The sequence below is a fragment of the Cryptomeria japonica genome, chromosome 1 (genome assembly GCF_030272615.1).
Source record: "Cryptomeria japonica chromosome 1, Sugi_1.0, whole genome shotgun sequence".
Lineage (NCBI taxonomy): Eukaryota > Viridiplantae > Streptophyta > Pinopsida > Cupressales > Cupressaceae > Cryptomeria > Cryptomeria japonica.
Window position 1 is genome coordinate 131,996,120 of NC_081405.1, and position 20,653 is coordinate 132,016,772.

General features: G+C 36.0%; 1 protein-coding gene and 1 long non-coding RNA gene across 2 annotated transcripts in view; one reads left to right on the forward strand and one right to left on the reverse strand.

Moving 5' to 3' along the window:
- Window positions 1–20,653, forward strand: part of LOC131063051 (uncharacterized) — a 68,087-nt gene that overhangs the window by 37,458 nt on the left and 9,976 nt on the right. Inside the window, exon 2 of the long non-coding RNA XR_009111010.2 lies at window positions 15,741–15,825. This is a non-coding gene — a long non-coding RNA (uncharacterized LOC131063051). The remainder of the gene's footprint in view (window positions 1–15,740; window positions 15,826–20,653) is intronic.
- Window positions 1–20,653, reverse strand: part of LOC131063050 (diacylglycerol O-acyltransferase 1A) — a 95,143-nt gene that overhangs the window by 16,824 nt on the left and 57,666 nt on the right. The window contains exons 12-14 of the mRNA XM_057996827.2: window positions 10,663–10,725; window positions 10,327–10,374; window positions 9,703–9,765 (exon numbers count right to left, since the gene is read on the reverse strand). Coding sequence (XP_057852810.1) covers window positions 9,703–9,765; window positions 10,327–10,374; window positions 10,663–10,725 — 174 coding nt within the window. The remainder of the gene's footprint in view (window positions 1–9,702; window positions 9,766–10,326; window positions 10,375–10,662; window positions 10,726–20,653) is intronic.

The following is a 20,653-nucleotide window of genomic DNA, read 5'->3' on the forward strand; positions in this document are numbered from 1 at the left end:
TTGGCAATGAAGGCTTGTTTTGTAGTGGATGATTCGTTGCTGCTCCCAAATTGTTGTTTCCACCTTTCCTACTGCAGAAGCTTGTTGCATAGTTCAGGAAACTTCATGTCAACATTTGTGGATGTAATGTTGAGTGTTTCAATGAAGTGTTTGTATGAGCATGGTGAACTTTTGAGAGTGATCACCACCATGTCTTCTTCCTCCATCTTACGACCAATAGCCTCCAGTTGATCACGAATATCCTTTATCTTCGTAAGATGCTCTTGCAAAAAACATTATCGTCCATCATGATGGAAAACAACATATTCTTTAGAAAGAATGCTTGACTCTTGTTTGACGTTTCATGGAGATCCTTCAGATGCATCCAAATCTCCAAAGTTGACTTGCCAGACGACACTTGTGGAAGCGTGTCATCGATGACTAACAGTTTGATGAGCATAATTGCTTCCTGATTGCACTCATTGCACTTATCTTGGCATTTTCCTACCACCACTGGACAAGGAGTTGTACCTAGAACAACTTGGTCTAGACTCAAATATTGTGAGCATTCGCTGTTTCCACGTGTTGTAATTTTTGCTGTTGAAGCATTGATAATTTTCCAACATGGTGTTGGTCAACGACGCCATCCCTCTTCAATGCACAAAAAAAGAGATAAACATTGCAACAACTAAATGTGATTTTGTTGGCTGAAAATTAGTCAAAAAACCTTGTACGAAGCCCAAAACATAGATCCTAAGGCACAAATCTCGAGGTGCTGGTCAAAGAAAAAAGAAAAACCTCTGATTTTTATATAAAAAATCAGTCAAAAACACATGCAGAAGAAAAAATCCAGCAAGGATGCAAAAACCCCAGACCATGAGAATTGTGACTATAGATAGCAACTATTTCAAAACCCTCCCTCGGCTAGAAATAATAGTCGAAACTCGTGTTGCAGCTCACGATTTTCTTGTAAAATCGTTAGAAAAAAGAAGAATATCCATCGCGAACAAAGCCCTCCTATCGCAAGATTTCAGCAAACACCTACACGTCTTAGAACCCTTCATGCTATAGATAATCGACGCGGAAAAAAAAACGTGGAGCGACAAACTAATAATAAAATGCCCTATCACGATTTAAAAACCACGATCGTACACAAAACAAGCTGCAACAACACTCGCGCGTAGAACAAATTCTAAAATATTGTTGCGCACGGGAGAAATCTAAGGCCGTGAACAAAGGTCGCACAATCTTCAATCGCGATGAAGAAAATCTAACGTGATTTTTCCAAGCAATTGTTCAAAAATAGACAATGTGGGAAGAAATAAACTTCACATAGACCCAACCACGGAAAAAAAAAACTACCAGAAACGTTGCCACAATTCTTAGATCTTCCGCCTTAAAAACTCACGTTTTTCAAAGAAAACCCACTATTTTGAACTAAAAAACCCTCGATTTGCAAACACTTCGAATTGCACAAACCTTTGATTTTTAGCAAAAGAATCCCAATAAGATTGAAAACCTTCAATTTTCTTATAAAAAAATCGATTAAAAACTTTTGAAAAATTCATTTTTAGGCTACCCACTAATTTTATTCTTAAAAAAATTGCCAAAAAGAATCTTAAGTGGCTCTGATACCATGAAATGGTAATTCCATGATTGAATTCATGAAGATGAAAGAATAAATATAGGCAATTATAGAACGATGTTTCTAAATGAAACAATCGTGAATAGATGACTAAATTAGAAACAAAATAAAACTAACTAATTACCACTAATAAATTTAATAAAAACTTTACATTCTTCAATAGCGACTTGGAGGAAGTGTACATGTCTCAACCTCAAGGATTTCAAGTTGCAAGAAAGAAGTATTAGGTATGCAAACAAAAGAAAGCTCTATATGGTTTGAAGTGAGCACCGAAGACATGGAACATCAAAATTGACAAGTATTTGGCTGAACAAGTGTAATATCCCTTGCCCAAACTGACTGATTTTGGCTCAAGGAATATTGTCAAACACTTTGTATGCTGTCTTTCTCTATTCTGATTTTTGTATTTCAGATTGTTTGATACACTTTGAAAGTTGCCAAGAAATTTAGGAAGTTCACCAATGATGTTGACAATACCTCTTACAATGAACTAGTATGAGAGTGCAGTTCTTTTTGGTATTTTCAATGCATATACATGAAAACTAGATATGGAATGCATACCTACAGCCAACTGACATTTCGACAAACAACTGGCATGCAGCTATTATGCTGATCATATATGCTATTAAAAGGACATTTCGTCAAACAAATGGTATGCAACATATATCTTCTTTATTGAATTCATTCCTAAGTACAATGCTGCTATGGATTTGCCAAGACTAATTGGCTTACAAAAAGACTACAGCAATGCCAAAACTGATTCAAAGTTATCACTTACAACAGCAAAATTATATGCCTACGATTTCAATACTAGCTACTAATAGTTGCAAGAGGAACCTGATAATAGTGATGCTCGATGATGGAGATGAAAGTTGCAATCGGAATCAAGCACAAATACTGTAGCGCGGCACTATTCATGCACACTGTTCATGGGTACTGTTCACGCGCACTGTTCACAAGTATTGTTCATGCGCACTGTTCATGCACACTGTTCATGGGCACTGTAGCAGCAAGAACAAACTTTAAAAAGAACGATTACTAATGGCTGCCAATGAATCTTCAGGTCTGCACTCGATAGTCCTCAATATCCTTCAAACCCTTGTAGAAAACTTCACCAATTTGCAAAAATGAAAGAACTGAAGTATTCTTTCCCACAACTGCAATAATTCAGGTGTTATTTCACACCTTCAAAATTACTATCAATAGGAAGTTTTCGTTTCCTATGATCAAAGAATAAAATTGCAAAAGCCCTAGGCTCCACAATAAAAATCAATCAAAATACTATTCATCAACTGGATGCCGAGAATGAACTCTTGCCTTTCCTTTTATTCTTTCCTTAAGAGAGCTCAAACACCTTCCTGGCCAATGTGGGATACAAGATTTATTCCCACATTAAATTATTCACTTAACGCACTTTATTATATTAAAGTGACTTTATTATTATAAAGTTACTTTAGAACTTTATAATAATATTAAAATATTAAATAAATCACTTAAGTCACTTAAACTTTAATATCTCTTGATGTACTTGTCTGATTGCTAAGCCGTCTGAGCCAGGAGTCGACTCTCCCTGTTCTCCATGTGATTGGATGCCTGTCTAAAAATAGAAACCCTGAATAGTGACTTACTATAAATAGTAAGTATGTGGAACTGAGTCTAGAAATAGCTGCAAAGGCCCAATCAAGGTCGACATTGCCAATAAGCTCTGCTCAGGTGTCTTTCTATTAATAGGAACCCTGACTCTCCCAAAATAGTAACTTACTATAAATAGTAAGTGTGCCAATCTGAGTCAAAAAACCTGTGCAAAGGCCAAAACTTGAATCCAACTGAAGAGTAATGTCTCTAATCACCAAATAACTGCCACACGAGGCCCTCTATCAATAATTGTTAGCCTACGAGGGTCAAATGATAGGCTAATTCTTACAAACTCTGATGCTCGCAAAATGGGGACATTACAACAAGGATTCAAGAAGAGTTCTTCGGATCCAAATATGTACGTCAAAAGAAGGCAATGAGAACATTCTAGTAAGGTGCATTTGATTGAACATATCATTTGTAATTTGAGTAAAGCTTTTGACATGACTGGTTTAGGAATCCTACATTACTACATAGCTGTGGAAGTTTGACAAACAAGTGGCGTATTTTTATTTCTCAATCTAAATAAGCTAGGAGTTTGCTTGACAAGTTTAGAATGACAGGTTGCAAAGTCTCATCTATGCCTATGGAGAAAGGGTTGAAGCTTTCAGCCAAAACAAACTCAGAGGCATAAATGAGTCAGCATTCAAGCAATTAGTGGCAACCTTATCTTACAGCCACTAGGGCTGATTTAAGCTATGCAATGAGTTTCATTTCCAGATATGTGAAAGTGATGCTTGACTTTGATAGTCTATAAAGTAAAAGCAAAGATCCTAGGCTGGTTGCGTTCATAGATATAGATTGGGCAAGTTTTGTTGATAACAAACAATCCACTTCTAGACATCCATGGCACGAGTGTAGTCAAATGGACCAGCAAGAAGCAGTAGGTAGTAGCTCTTTCCTCGACAAAAGTCTATGGTTTACAAGGATGCTTTCAGACATGATGATGTCTCAAGCAAGTTCTTCACCTTTGTTGTGACAATCAAGGGGTGCTAAAGCTTGCCAAGAATCTGGTCTTCCACGAGTGTACCAAACATGTGGAACTTTGTTGTCATTTCATTAGGAAACTTGTAGAAAATGGATGGATGATGTTGTAGTGTTGTCCTTTTGTCTTCCATGAGTGTACCAAACATGTGTAACTTCATTGTTATTTCATTAGACAATTTGTAGAAGATGGATTGATGGTGTTACAGTATTGTCCTTTTGAGTATCGAACTACAAACATTCCTACCGAGTCATTGAGTCTTGACAAGTTTGTATAATTTCAAGATAATCATGATGTAATCCGTAGTTTACCATTGAGGGAGGGTATTAAAGTATTATTGTAATATTTAGTACATAATGTTCAATTTAGTCTTTAGGATAGACTTTAGGAATATAATTTATTCTCACTTTATTAATTGTAAGCCTTATTTTGTTTACTGTCGCTCTTATCCTATTTGGATAAAGCGTTTTGTTATTTGAGGAGATTTTTGCTCATTGTTTAATATCAAATATCTTGGTAATCATTCTTTGTGACTTTTTGTAAAATGGAGCAACTTGAGAGCAAACAAGGAGCACCCTTGCTGCCTCAAGTTCTTTGTGGGTATGTCATAGGTAACCCTAGGTGACAAGGGCACTCCTTGTTTGCTCTTGGGCACTCCCGCAAGTGAAAAAACTTTAGAATGTCAAAAAATGAATTTAAAAAGATTTTTTTTAACATTAAAACATAAAAATCAAAATCCTAAAATACACCCCTCATGTTTGTTGTTTGACAAACACAAGCATATTTCACACAAACTCATTATTATTATACCACTTTTCTATTTTGAAAGATAGCTGATTTTTTTTTGAAGGAGAATGATCGCAAAGTGCCAAGGGGGCAAATATTAAAAACCAAGGTACAAATTTTTATTGTATTATTTTCAAATGTTGGAATTGTAATGATTTTCACTTGAATCGTTCTAGACAAAAATGATATATGAGATAATATTGAAATTTGAACTATCAATTGACATTTTTTTTATCAACACCATTGATATATGATGAAGTATCATACTATCAAAGATTCAATATATATATATATTTTATGTACCCAAGAAAATAAGTTCGTTGTACCCACACCACTAGAACCCCATACCAGAACCAAAAATTCAGGTTCAAATTTGGATTGGAGGATGAAAACCCTTGTCTTTTTGAGGCAATTTCATTTAGTAATTGCGTTTGTGCCGAAAGTTCACAATTTATTTCCAGATTTAGTTTTCTAGGGTTGCTATAGTATAGCTACAGTACCCTATCATTCTAAATATTTATAACAACAATTTTTATATTTATGAAAACAATTTATTATCATCAATTATTGTTTGTTCCTACCTGTCTATTCTGCCCCAATCATTGCTACTAGTACTACAGTCCAGTGAGTTGGAACTTCTGCTTCTTGTTTATCTATGTAATTTTGAATTACAAACATATAAGGGTTGGCTTTATGAAACTATTTACATCAGTATTTAGTAAATATTAGTTTGTTGTTTTGTAGGTCAATTGTCTATTGCAATATTAATATCAGTTGTTATGTAAGAAGTTTTGATCATTCATATTATTATTTACATTTTGCAAGTTAGTATTACAATATTACCTTGGTATTGCTTAGAGAGAAAATAAATAAAATTCAGATTTTAAAAAAATATTAGAAAGGGTCATTACATTTACCCTATTAACAAGCTTCCACCTGTTACATACGAATGAACTAGATGCTAATCCTAGCTAATTTGATTGTTCTAGAAATAATTGTGAACTTAAAATAACTCCAGCATTCACCAAATATGTCAGAAACTGAAATCCAAGTGCTCTTAAAAATTAAAAAATGTGAACTAATCCTAGGACATCATGGCTCTACTACCATGTTAGATTTTGTGATAAACAAAATAAAACCTAAGACCTAATGTCTATTAATTAGCCAAAGAGTTAGTAAGAAAAATAATGTTATTCTATATTGATTGAGCAACAAAACAAATACTGTGTGTGTGTGTGTGTGTGAAAATATATTACATGTTGAATGAGTGAGTTATGATGACATATGTCTAACTTGTCATGAATTAACTCTCGATTAGGTGAGTTAATCAAGATAGACAAAGATGGCACCTACTTGCCATCAATCAAGAATTGATGAGGCAGTGGTGGCATTTTATGATCTCAAATCAAGGGTGACACGTGGCATTATTAGCTACTTAGGTGAGGGGAAATCAAAAAATATCCTATTATCCTAAGCAGACTTGATAAAAAGGTGCAATAGTACACTAAATACATAGACTATCCTAAGTGGAATATAATATTACACCAACACTCATCTTGCTCGACATCCTTGGAACAATCGACGCATGTCTCCCATCCATACCCTTTGAGGGATTTCGAAGGGGACGGAAACATAGGTTGGAGGGGTAGGGGAGCATGTCCCCATGTTACATAGGAGTATCATGCATCATTTACAAGTTTTCAACTAATATTTATGGGAAAACTAGGGACGTGCATTCCATATCCCTATAAGTGCCCAAAAATGAATGTGATAAAAAATTCCATATAATAAACCTACAAAGCATAAAATATAAAATTGTGAGATTTGTCTGATGTTTCCAAGCTGAGATGCCATTTGTGAATGTTCTAGTACTCCCCATGTGTTCTTTTTGCTTGCAATTTGTTATCTGCTAAGTATTAATATGTTCATTTGGCCTAAAAACTATGTTTTTCTGCCCTTAGTTTCAAGTTCACTGCTTGACCTAAGTGACAAATTATGTGTTCACCTCACCAAACTTGTGATGTGTATTCAAACATGCTATTGAATGCAACAAATAGGAAGTTCCCTTCACTTTTTAGCTTAGTTGTGACAAACTTAAATCCACCAATCATGTTTTTTACTCAAGATAATCAATATTTCTACAAATAAACCATTTTGGTTGTTTCATAGTTCCAAACTTTGAGAGCCAGAAAGATAGTCCATTAGGAAGCATCATTTATTTTTTACCAATCTTTATTGCAGCCTCTGTTCAGCTAACATTTATCCATTATCAACCCCATCCTTGCATCCCTATTCTAGTTTATAAATTCCTTCCCTTGCTCTAGAGGTTGACCCACTACATCATAGAAGGAAGAAACTATTGACTGGATTTTGGTGTTCTAAGGATTCAATTGCCTACAGTCAATCTTACTCTGTATTTAAAGCACAACCAACTTCAAGTGTAAAAGTTTCAGTTGATTAGATTCAGACTCCTTTATTTCGAGAGTTTAGAAATTGCTTGTGAAAGCTCGTCTTCTGTAGTGTAGACTTAATTTGATTAATTTAAAAATTGCTAAAATAGGAAGGTTAGAAATATTAGATTTTCTTTATTGTCTGTGCATTGCTTTCTATTCTAAATATAAAAGCTCATTGTTCATCTTTCTTTCCATCATAGTTGAAAAAAATTTGTGAGTACTTCTTGACCAAACGAGTAATCTCCAACAAAAATCGGCCTCAAGTTTTATCAAAAAGTTACCACAGTTTTTGCCCTAAAAATCACACAAAACTTGCCATAAATATTATGTTGTTTAGAAAACTTGGATACAATTAAAGTGCAAAAATGTGAGACAAAAAATCATTTTTCCTCATTTTGTCAGTGAACTATCTAAGGAATAGCTCGAGTGAAGGCTAGGGCATGATTTGAGACTGCTGTGAATGGATTTTAGGGCTGTGTATGATTTGAGACTGCTGTGAATGGATTTTAGGGCTGTGTTTGAATTTTTTTGGAGCTACTGCAACTCTGCATTTACAAACTCCCATTTTCCAACTACATCTTTGCAGGTCTGTGACTTTCAAGCTTCAATAACATTTACTACCACTTTAATGATACACACACAACAGCAATAGACTTGTCTGTGCTTTAGTTGCAGGTGAAACTTATGGTTTATTATTTTTATTCATGTTGAAACATAAAGTTCATATGTATTAAAAATGTGAAAATATTAACTGCAATTTCAATTGGCGAGCATCTAGGCATACCTCAATCATCTTGGGGAAAACTAGTTATCCCTTGTTAGTTCTTTGCATCCCCTATGAGGTTTTTAGCATAAAAAAATTATTTATTTTTAGGTGACAGGCCAAGGACATTTTATTCTTGTCCCCATATCCCTAAAATGTCCCTAATGCAGGAACATGTAGAAATTCTCTGAGGAAGGATCCTCATGGAATATAGAACTCAATGAATCAAAATATTTAAATAAGCTCTACTAATTCTCCCTGCCCTTCTCGAATAGCTTGCCATCTTAGAAAATCACCCACTAGCAAACACAACCATCAACTGAATTCCTAGAACTATCTGTCTTGTCCAAACAACACCTCCGCTGCCTATCATCCACCTGTTACTATGATGAGCAAAACAAGAATAAAATCAAACGAATAACACAATTACTGGTCCGCTACGATTGGCATTTCACCAACTTTAGCCATGTTAGTAGTAATAAATGCCAAGTCATCTGATCAAAGTGAATGTATCCATGTGTACAATTTTGGTGCATATAGTCCCAAGGATGCCAAGGGGGATGGGGCATGGGTTGGGGGCTAAAGGGGGTAGGGGTTGGAGGCACCTCCCTGCATTACACAAAAATACAGTGAATCATTTACAAGTTTATGATTGAGATCCATGAGAAAAGTAGGGATGCATCCATAGAATGAAATCCATGGGGCTTGACATCCCTTGTCTGGTTGGTGAAGTCGAATGTCCTTTTGACTGTCCCAGCCATAGTCATACATCTTGTTGCCCATCATTAAACTTTTTTCAATAAAAAAGATTTTACAATGTTTTGGCATTGATTAATCACAACCACCAAAACGTATTACTGGTTGCAGAAAATGTAGGTAATATAATTTTTTTAGCTCAAAACCATGAATAATATCAATATGTTCCCAAACAATATTGCAACAAGCGTTGCATAAAGAAAATGGATATAATTCAATACAATTGTGTGTGTGTGTGTGTCTTCTGTCATCCCCTGCCGTTCCCCAAAAATAGGCCCCTTGGACTGATGTCCCCAAAATGTGTCCCAGAATCCTCTGCCATCCCAGTCCCTAGCATGAAACATAGCTATTCTCTCTTAAATCAACTCTACATGTGATATAATCCAACTCTACATACTCATATAAACCATGTTATGATGTATGAAAATAGCGTTTTACATGGCATTCTATAGCCATGCACTTTCATATTCAAGATGTTCTTGTTCCTATAGACATTGCAATTGCTATGATTTCAGGTTTCCTGGTTAGTTTTGGGCTTGTGCATAAACTTTTTGAATGATATTGGTCTTTTCCTGGTTATTGAACCATCAGGTATGACAGGTGGTGAATCTTTGGAAAGCAACAAATAAATATACAAGTTTCAGTAAAGAAATAACCATTTAAGATGGAAGACAAAATAATCGTGATGCAGAAACGTTACCTGACACATGATTCCCATGAATGCCCAGGCCCTAAACATGTGACAAGGCACTGCAATGCACAGCTATCAACCACAAGAAAGCAATCACCATGTTATTAGTTGTTCATGATTTGCACGAACTAAAAATGAAAAGAAAATGCAATGATTTATAGGGTTGTATTCAACTACACATGTTATATATAAAACATTTCTACTGCATACAGATATAGCATTACCAGGGTCATCTATAACAGTGGCTAAAAAGTATAAGACAATTAACGGTATTACAGTATAGAAGGATTAATTATAATTGATGTCTGTATAAAAAACAGCAAATAGAGAATAATATTTTTTGTCATTTCTCCATGTAATTAGCTTCACAACCAAAATCTTAGGTGATGTGAATTAACAATATGGACAAAAAAAGACATAGTAAACAGCACATAGTATTCATTTAAAGACTTGAAAGTTGAGCTGCAATACACTAAGATATATCAGTCCTTGAAATATATGCAAGTGTGCAACTGCAGCATTTTATTTCTGCTAGGATAAACTTAGGTTTTATTTAATGGAGTGCCAGTACCATATCTCTAAATTGCCTTGCATAGAGCTGGAAATAATGCAACTAAAAAATGCTTAACATACCTCATGAAACACAGCTGAAATTAAAAAGGAAATGATGATGGAAGCCTTCTGCACTCATGAAATCATGAAAACATTTTAGAATTGATATTAAATCAAAGGAACTGTGTGTTTTCAAAAAAATCAATAATGGTTATAGATAGAAAAAACCTCACACGATCTATATTACTCTACAAATCAAAAACAAATTTTCTCAGGACACATTCAAAGAAGAATATAACCTTCTGAATTCAAAGAGAATAAATAGTACAAAGTATCCAAAAGCTCATACAATAATTTGAGATGTCACCAACAAATGACAAGCCATTATGAGGTAACTCACACAAACTACTAACTAACCTTTGACACTCCTCGGCGTAAACAAGGGAAATAGATGTGACGAACCATCCACTTATGAACAGGCTGTAATAAGAAAAGAAATTGATTTAATTTAAATTTAAAGAAATGGAAAGATCCTTAGCATGCATTATCTTTTAATATTGAATTCTTTACTTCAAAATCTTCGAACACCTAGAAATTTTAATCATTGAATAAGACATCTTATTTTCATAACATACTATACAAAAGAATTGCAATTTTATTTGCAAGAAACATAGAGTTAACTGTATTAGACAAAATGAAAGTTAAAACAAACATAAAATTACCATACGTACAATATGAGTTAACAATATATTTTAAATAAATTAGGATGGAAACAATCAATCAAGATATCAAGAACAAACAATTGAAAGAAAATTATAGAGACTCAAATTCAGTGGACCTCTTTTAGGTTCCAACAAAAGATTGAGCAAAACACTAAAACTACTTGGAAAATTAGAAACTAATACCACTCAGGTATGTTTGCCATTTCTTTTGACTGCAGAATACAAACATTCACAAAGGATATTATTGAATAACACCTATTTTATCCCTCATAAGTATCATATGCTTGGCACCCTTCATTATGAGAGCTGCAAACATGTGTTCGTTAGATAAAAAGGCATCCCCTCCAAATATCATTGACTACCAAACAGCCTGTGAAATGTAGAAGGGGGACCATTTAGATGTTTAAAAGCATATCAACCGTCCATATTTGCACAGGCTGACAGCAATTCTTGTTTCCCAAATACATTGCATCTCAGCAGCTTCATCTTTACCACACCTAAAATGGGGTTGTAATTTTGACTTTGAATGGAAAATCTGAGCAAGCTACACTTAATTCACTTACATTCAAACTGCATATCTCATAACCACCACTCATCAGCTTGATTTATTTTTTTGCATATGAAGACATCATTTAAAGTGGAATTGGAAACCATATATGATGGGGCATGAATTCCATAAGCAGCATCTTTCACCAGCATACCCATGTAACACTACTTGTGCTTTAAAAAGAAAAATTAATGCCTTTGCTTTCATGCAACATAGAATTTCATTGATTTAAATTGTCTTACACTTCCATATATATGATTGCATGTAAAATGAATGTCATTTGAAATTTTTAAGATATATCAAAGATAAAAGCTCTGCCATTTATTTCCCTAAAACTAGAGCCAAACTAGGCGCATGAAACTTTATTCGAAGGCACAACGGACAGACTTCCAAATTTATTTGTAACTGAAACTTCAATTCTAATTCCAAAGGCATTCTAAAATTAACTATTTTAATTTGGTAACTTCAAAGAGAACTTTTGTGTTGGGGGAAATTATTTTTTTGAGTTGCCTCATGAGCAGCATTTTATCTTAAAACCAAAGATAATTCTGTAATAAAACCCATCTTATCAAGCCCATTGAATTACCAATCATATATTATACCCTTGGGAAGATGTCTAGTATTAGAACATGCAGGGTCCTCACTTGGATTCATAAGTCTAGTTACAAGGAGACCATAGTTAGGTTGTGGTTTCGATTTGCAGATCCAACGAGTCTTGTGCCTATACTCATGGTTCTCAATAGATTTGTGGGTCTATAGAGACTTCTTAATCCTGAAGCAAGACTTAAAGAGTCCATAGCATAACATTGCGAATGAAATATTTTCTAAATTTTTGCAATTGTCATAAATAATCATGCATGCTTTAATACCACTGTAATGCCCCTACCCAAAAAAATTGAACAAACTTGCAAATTCTTCATCTTAAGCACATAGACATTTCATCAAACAGTTTAAGGAACATTGTAGTATTCAATATTTCTGAATTAAAGATCAAGAACAGCTGCACTATAAATAATAATAATGGGCAATTTCACAAACAACTTGTCATGCATTGAATTTCATTGGGACATATTGTCAAACAATTGACAACTTCAAGAGGCGAGCTGATAAACTTACAAAAAATTCCAGTTAATGTTAATATAAAATCGGAGATAGATGCAATACTGAAACATAATTTCTGACCTCAATGGAAGCTAACAAAGTCTACAAATGATGCTGGTTTGAGTGTAACCCCACCATGGATACTGGAATTGCTTAAGTATTTAATTAGTATTATGGATTCTAAACAACGATTTGAAGAATGCAGTTTTGTCCTCCAAAATCCCTGGTACAATACAACTAGACTCCGCTTGTTTCTTTTATGTACTCATTTATTGACTCATTGGATGCATCTCCTCCGCCATGGATACTGGAATTGCTGAAGTATTTAATTAGTATTATGGATTCTAAACAACACTTTATTATGGATTCTAAACAACACTTTGAAGAATGTAGTTTTGTCCTCCAAAATCCCTGGTACAATACAACTAGACTTCGCTTGTTTCTTTTATGTACTCATTTATTGACTCATGGGATCCTCATTGAATTTTGCAAAAAAACTGTGTTTCTAATAAAATTTAAATTTTTTTTAAGTTGCTGATTTTTTTGCCATCGCATTTTCGGGCCTTGCCACGTTTTTCCCAAGTCCGATTTTTTCAATTATGGTCTCAACACTTTAAAACCTTTCCAAAATGACAATGACACACATATAAATCACCAGAGATTACCCATAGTTGGGCTGCTAGTATTATAGGTGCTGAAAACTCAAACTAGAGGCAATGACTAGCATGATAAGAACATAATTGAAATATCCATCTCACAAAATAACATTCCAACAAGTTTATTTTTTCCTGCAAACCTGGAAAAATATAGGAATAAAATCTCAAAACCCAAAACACTGCAAAATCAAATGGCACAAACAATCAACACAACGGTGAACTCTCTATGAATCCACTCAATTAGCTAGGTGAATTTTTGTCCACGAAACTGATGGCCAAAAGGGTTTTCATCCTTCGGTTGAAGAATGAACCAAGTTCAATCTCTTCAAACTGGGATTTGTAAAATCAAATGTCAACAATAGATGCTCTTTCCAAAAACTCCTTTTATAAGAACTTTTAAGGCAACTGTAATGTCCCTTTTCTGAAATAGGATTTAATAATAAAGAATAATAAAATTAAAATATAAATAAATATGAATTAGGAGATTTTTGTACTTTTTTGAGAAATTTGTGTAAGAAGCTATTCACTATTAAATAGTTTTGAAGAATTCATTTGAGAAAAGGACAAGGAGGAAGGGCAATAAAAAGAGTGGAGCATAGGATTTAAGGAAAGATAAATGGAAGAAGGAATGGGAAGGAAATGAGGAAATGACTCTCTCAAAGGGCAGAAATAATGAAGGGTTGTGACCCTCTCAAAGGGCAGAAATGATGAAGGGTTATGACTCTTTCGAAGGGTGATAATTATGAAAGGTTGTGACTCTTTTGAAGAGTGATAATTATGAAAGGTTGTGACCCTTGCAAAGGGCAGACATGATGAAGAGGTGTGAGACTCTCACAATGGAAGTTATAAAGGGTAGAAGGTTTCATTTGAGGAGGACATCCAAGGGGGATCAACTTGGGGAATGATATATTATTCTGAAAGGTAGCAATGAAGGGTGGTGACTCAAGTCTTATAGAAGGTGGTGACCCTTTCACTAGTGAAGTATAAAATAGATTATTCCAAATCATTCAAGGATTCACTTATCGATCATCATTCCAATCAAGAAAATAATCAATCAACAAATCACTCTATCAGATCAGCATTCATTCAATCACCACTCTCCAATATATCAAACCAGCGTGTCATTACATTATCACTCACCAATACCTCAAATCATACAATCTAAGGAATTCATTAAATTGATCAATCACTCATTCAAATATCAATCATTCAACAACAATCCATCAATCAAGGAAGAGAATTCAATAACCATCGAAGGATTCAGAACTGACATTTCATTAGATATCAATATTCAGCAGTCCGTCTGGTTATTGCAGTTTGGTATAAATTTTCTGTGCAAACATAATAAGTGCTGTAACGATATTTATTTATCTATTTCTGCAGATTCATGATTAACCATATACTGCTGATATGATTGCTCATATATGTCATAATAAATATAAATCTGATTAGTGATACTCTGCAGTTAATTTATTTCATGTAAAATGTATATCTTCGTATGTTCAGAGTGTTTCCAGCCATGATAGAGGAAGAGAGAATTACAAGTGGGGGAATGGTGTTGCAGTCACTTTCCAGGTATGCCACCACATAATATATGACCAGGGAGTCTCATGAGGCCAAAGGGGTACAAAGGGTACTGCCTTTGGGCCTGGGAAGGATGGACTTTCTGGGCACCTTATTGTAGATCCCCCTCATGCTCTCTATCATGGTAAATGAATGCATTAAGAATGTTGAATCATGGAAGTAGGATAGAAGTGGCAAGATTGACGGGAACGGTTATAGGACACCTCACTAGGTACTCCACCTCATATGGATGGCATGGGCTACATGAGGCCAAGAGGGATGGTATATCCACTCTTGGGTCTAGGGTAGAGGATCTCTAGGGCACCCTTTTGAGTTACCCTATCTTTGCTCTCCTATAATTGAGACTTCAAAAAATACTTAACATGTTTTATGATTAATATTTCTGCTATGAATTTAATTGTGCTTAGTCAAAAACAAACATTATTTAAATTGGTGCTTTCTAAAAATAGAAAACTTCTCCAAGAAGTGTGGAGAGCTCCCACAATGTCAAAACTGCATTTGGAAAGTATCGATAGACTTATCTTGATCTCCTAAACTCATTGGCACTGTTAGAACTCCTTTATGATAAAGTTGGCGCTCTCCAAGAATCTTGGAACTTTCCAAGAATGTTGGAACAGACTAAAAAAGGGTCATTAGACACAAGGCCAGTGCTTGCACTTAATAAAGATTTAAAAATAAACAAAATTCAGTTCAATAAGAAAAACACAATTCAAATGGAAACCTAATAGGCCCTTAAAGACATTAAAAGACATTTTATTTACACTACTTACCATTTTCAGTTGCACATTTTCTTTCAAACTGTTTTTGCTTTACTTGGATTTCATTTTTTATCTTCAAAGGAGCAGAACATTCTTGTGCAAGGAGCTGATAGGGTTTGATTCACAGTGGATTTGTGCAAAGGAGGAGCTGATATAGAGCCTTGAATTTTAGGTATACATTTCCAGCTTCAAAGTTCAAGCATCAAATCAAGGTAAGTTGAAAATCTACAGATCTTCAATTTTTGTCTCATTCTTTCTTTACGTTTTATGGCTAATCATTTTCAAAACTTTAGTTGTGTATATTGTAAAATTTAGAACCTAAAAAGGTGAAAGAAAATGTTCAAGTTAAAATCCTGAAATAGGTTTAACTATTCTACCTTGCAATCATGTTTTTATCATTCTTATTCAGCTCTTCAAGTTTTTGTTGCATTTTTTTTTAACTTTGTTGTTTCCATTTTTTAATTAGCCCTTCTTTTCTTGCCATAGTGTAGTGTTTTCAATTCTTAATATGTCCAAACCACAAAGGAAAGACCCTACTTGGAGGCGTGGCGCATCAACCACAAAAAAGGTCAAATGTTAACATTACAAATATTGTGGTGTGGAGTTTCTAGAGATTAAGAGTGTCAAATATCATCTTGCCTATAAATCTAGACATGATGTTTCCTTACGCTCAAATGTTTAGCCTAAGGTTTTGAGAGAGGTAACACAATTGGAGACCTTAAAAAAGAGGGAACTGAGATTAAGACAAAACCAACAAATAGGTGCAACTTCCAAACATTGTCTTCCAATACTACAATATTTGAAAGTGGAAGTGCAAGTACATTGTGTGATTGCAATTTCAGAAGTTGGTTTATTCCACACTATTACTGATTCCCAACCACCAATAATGGCATGAGTTGGGACTTGGAACAAAGACAACCACATACCAGCAAGGAAACCAATAGGTAATCTTGGTATTTTTGCAGCATTCCATTCAATGCAGCAAGGTAACATTTTGACATTTTTATGTCTAATTTATATTGTAATTTTTTAATTATTACATTCATAGTTTTGCTGAGTCAATTTGGTTTTTCACTCTGATTTGTTTTTTGGTGTTTTAAGTCCCTTTATTAGCAAGCAATGATTTATGCAATTGTCGTAGCTAGTTGGGATTCAAAGCCTTCTTCTATTGATGATCTTTGAGGCCCAATTTTGACAAACAAGGTGGCTGATGGACAATTTATCACTGAGGAGCAGTGCTATTTGGGCAAATAAGGATTACATTATCATGTCCAAATAAACTAAGAGAAATAATAAAATGCTACTGGATTTTCCAGTCTTCTAGTGGTACAATAGCCTTCAAGAAGAAATTGGTCTCCCAGAATATGGAGAGACACTCGGGGCCACATTTAAAGGTGGTAATCAAGGCAGAGGATTGCTTTATCGCAAAAATGCATTCTGGTGATATGGAAACTGCATCCAACTCGCTATGGCAAGTGATCCCCAACCCAACAGGGCCACCACAAATCAATGGAGAAGAAGTGAGGTGGTACCAACAGTATGGAGGTCGATACATCAACGAGCGCTACAATGGTATTGGGCCCGCAACCTTATTAGACAAAGTTTTTGACTTAGAATACATGGGCGCATGTTGTGAGTAGGTCTGTTATAAGTGTACCACGTTCACCTGTTGGTGGTGATATGACTCCGAGATCAAAATGAGACCTCGATATGATATCAGAGGGATTAAGAGACAAACAGCTAATGAAGGTGACACAAGGACAAAAAGGCATAGGGCAGACAAAGAGGAAAGCAAATCAAGAAGAAAAAATCATTACGGTGTCTTGAAAATTAAAAAATTTAAAGGAAAAAGTACAAGGAAAATAAAAAGCAAAGAGGTGGAGGTAAGAAAAAGTGGTTCACATTTCAAGAAATTTAAAGGAAAATAAATTTTTAGTGTTAAAGGTTCAAAAATTAAAAATTAAAAGAATGAGAACAATATTTTTTATGAAAAAGTTAAATTGTGTGGTAAAAATGCGAAGGAGCTTACAAAAATAAAAGATAACGGGTTGATTGGAAAAATAAAACAAAGGATAAATATAAAAAAGCACACAAATGCTAAAATAAAAGGGGTTAAGGATATGGTAAACTCAGTAAAGTATGTCACGCTAACCCCTTGTAAAGCACTTTGATCAAGTTGTTTCACCATCTCAAGCAAGTATGCACTATAAGCAAGGGTTTGGAAGAAGATGACAAAGGGAAGATTGTATTAGTACAGAACTAGGCCATACAAAGCAGGGAGAACGTCGTATGGCATAAGAAGGCACACAAAACCGAACTAATACCCCACACCGTACGAAGGAGAGAAAAGTTTGTACGTCGACAAGTATCCACACTATGGGGACAAATCAGGTTCGTACGAAGTAAAGGGAGTAGGTCCGCACCGTGTGAACAATTCAAGTTTGTACATAGTAAGCAATCTTCTCGGTCTGTACGCAGAGAGGGATATTGAGTCATACGTGAGTAGTTAGTCATACGAAGAGGACAAAAGTGAGTTGTACGCAGGAGATGTAGTGTCGTATGCAAGGCAGCCATACAGGTTCGAGATAAATATTACGCCATATGAACGACGACCGTACACGTTGGGAAGTGTAGCAGACACTATTCCTTGCGAGCTAAAGATGTATGGGGATGAAAAAGAACCGTACAAAGTTGTAGGACATGTAGATGAAACATATGGACAAGTACAGGAATGTACAGGTGCAGTGAAGAGTAGTTTGTATGCAAGGCAACAAAACACATATAAAGCTAGTAAACCCGTATGAGAAAGCTTAGAGTCACCGCACGCACAAGGAAGAATGTCGTACACAGAGACAAGACCATATGAAAAAGAATTTGTCGAGCCGAAGTTGTGAGAAGAAGCGGAAACTGGATGAAACAAAGCAATGGTAAGGACAAGTTTGGGCAACACTAGTCAAGCAACAAGAAGCAGTAGTTATAATAACAAACCGATAGGTAAAAGAATGAGAAAGACAAAGCCAATTCACCAACTCCTACAGCAATGGCGACTAGTTCGAAAGGGAAAAAACACAGACCACATATTGCAGGCGAAAAGCAGAGAAGTAACGAGCCCATAACAACAAACTCCATCACATGGGAAAACGTAACTGGAAGTGAATGTAGCAGTTGGTGGGTGAATATTGAAGATGACGATCATATTCGAAAGAAGGCACTTTGAAACACGTCGGTTGACAAGGCCATGCAATTGCCATTCTTCAATTCCAAGGAGTTCAAGCCTTACTTGAACGCTATGGTAGTTAATTACAATCACGTAAGAAGGGAGTTGGTCATTACTTATAATGGCTATGAGGTTACCATTTAGTATTGACCTCTAGATTTTACCGAAGTGATGGGCATCTCGTCCACAAGGCACTTGATAGGCAATCCAAAGAAGATTGATGCAAAAAAGAAAGAAATGTACATCCAGAGGGCATGTCGGCAAAATTTGACACCAGACAAATTGTAGAGCATACGAAGTTTAGGCGGACACAAAGGCTTGAAGAAACATTTTCTTACCAATCTAGAGTGGAGGTGCATATTGGATCTATTGAAGAGTCGCTTAATGGGCGCTAGCAAGGCATCTAATATTGCTTTTTGGATGGTGGAATACATGCTCAACATCAATGTAGGGCAAACATATATCTAGGTGCGAGGCTTGTTCGACCAAATTCATGGGTCTTGATCCTTTGACACAAAGCTTTCTACATGAAGCAACAAGCCATTTCCTTGTTCTTGGATGCAATCTATACCTAAGTGCTAGCCAACAAGCGGGGAAAGTTGCAGTTGGATCAACAAATAGAGCCAGGGTGGACCACTGTGTTCCATTGGGTGAGCCTAGGCACACAAGTAGCAGAAGAGGAGACCCCTTCAGGCATGTCGCAAGTGAAGAAAAGGAAGCACTAATCACCCAACCCGCCAGCCAACAGTAGTGGCAGGGAGGCAACCATTACAGTCATGTCCAACGACAAGACTTCCTTCAATGGCAGAAGTACAAGTTTGGAAGAAGGGGAAATGGCAGAGGAGGGAACCATACTTGTGTGACCACTACCACCACCGCGTCCCATGCCACTATAGTTGTCAAATACAATCACGAGGCACAGTGTTGTCACTTTTGCGCTAGCTAGGCTCTTGCCCTTAGCACACATCGTGGAACCAAGCACATTGAGAATCAAAATACCATAAGGGGGTGCACGAAGCCACACCAGTGGCTATTGTGGCAACCAAGTGGAAAACACGACCGACCATTGCACCTGAGAATAGCACTACACGGTGCACTTTCCTGTAGCACTAGTATCACACTTGCCTGTATTAGTGTTACTACACCTAAGAGTACTACGACACCTGGAAGTACCACTAGTGTTGCACTTGCCAATGCCAATGTTGTCATTGCCACATTTGCAAATGTATCTGCCAACACCGTACCTACTAGTATTGCCATACATAACAGTACCGCCAACTTGGAGATTCCAGTGGCCATGGATGTCGTAGCCACATCGCACGAGCAAGGAGAAGTAGATGTAGGGGTTGATGACTAGCTCAACCAGCATGAGGAGACACTTGTCACCCCTCCCCCACCATCACCCAGATTTTTGAAGGACTTGGAAGTCTTGCGAGAGGGGAAATGGCACAACGAGAAGGTGCATGGAAAGAGCATGAAGTAGGTGAAGAACAAAGAGCCCAAGGGGGGATGGAACATACAATCCACATTGTTGACTCCATAGAGACAGTACAGGTGGAAGAGACGAGTGGCCACACTACCCTAGAGATTGCCATTGGTTCTCATGCAGTCAAGGCAAAGGGCAAGGTACTAGATGAATGGGGTGTAGACGAAGAGGGTGCAAAAGGCTCCAGCAAGGATGAGACACAAGACCTCACCATCTAGGTTTCTAAACTTGACCATATCGAAGTCATATCCAGGTTTCTAACCCTGACCACATCGAAGTCATAGGAACAGTGCAACAGTACTTAGCTCAATTAGAGGACATTGCCTTGGTAGCCCAC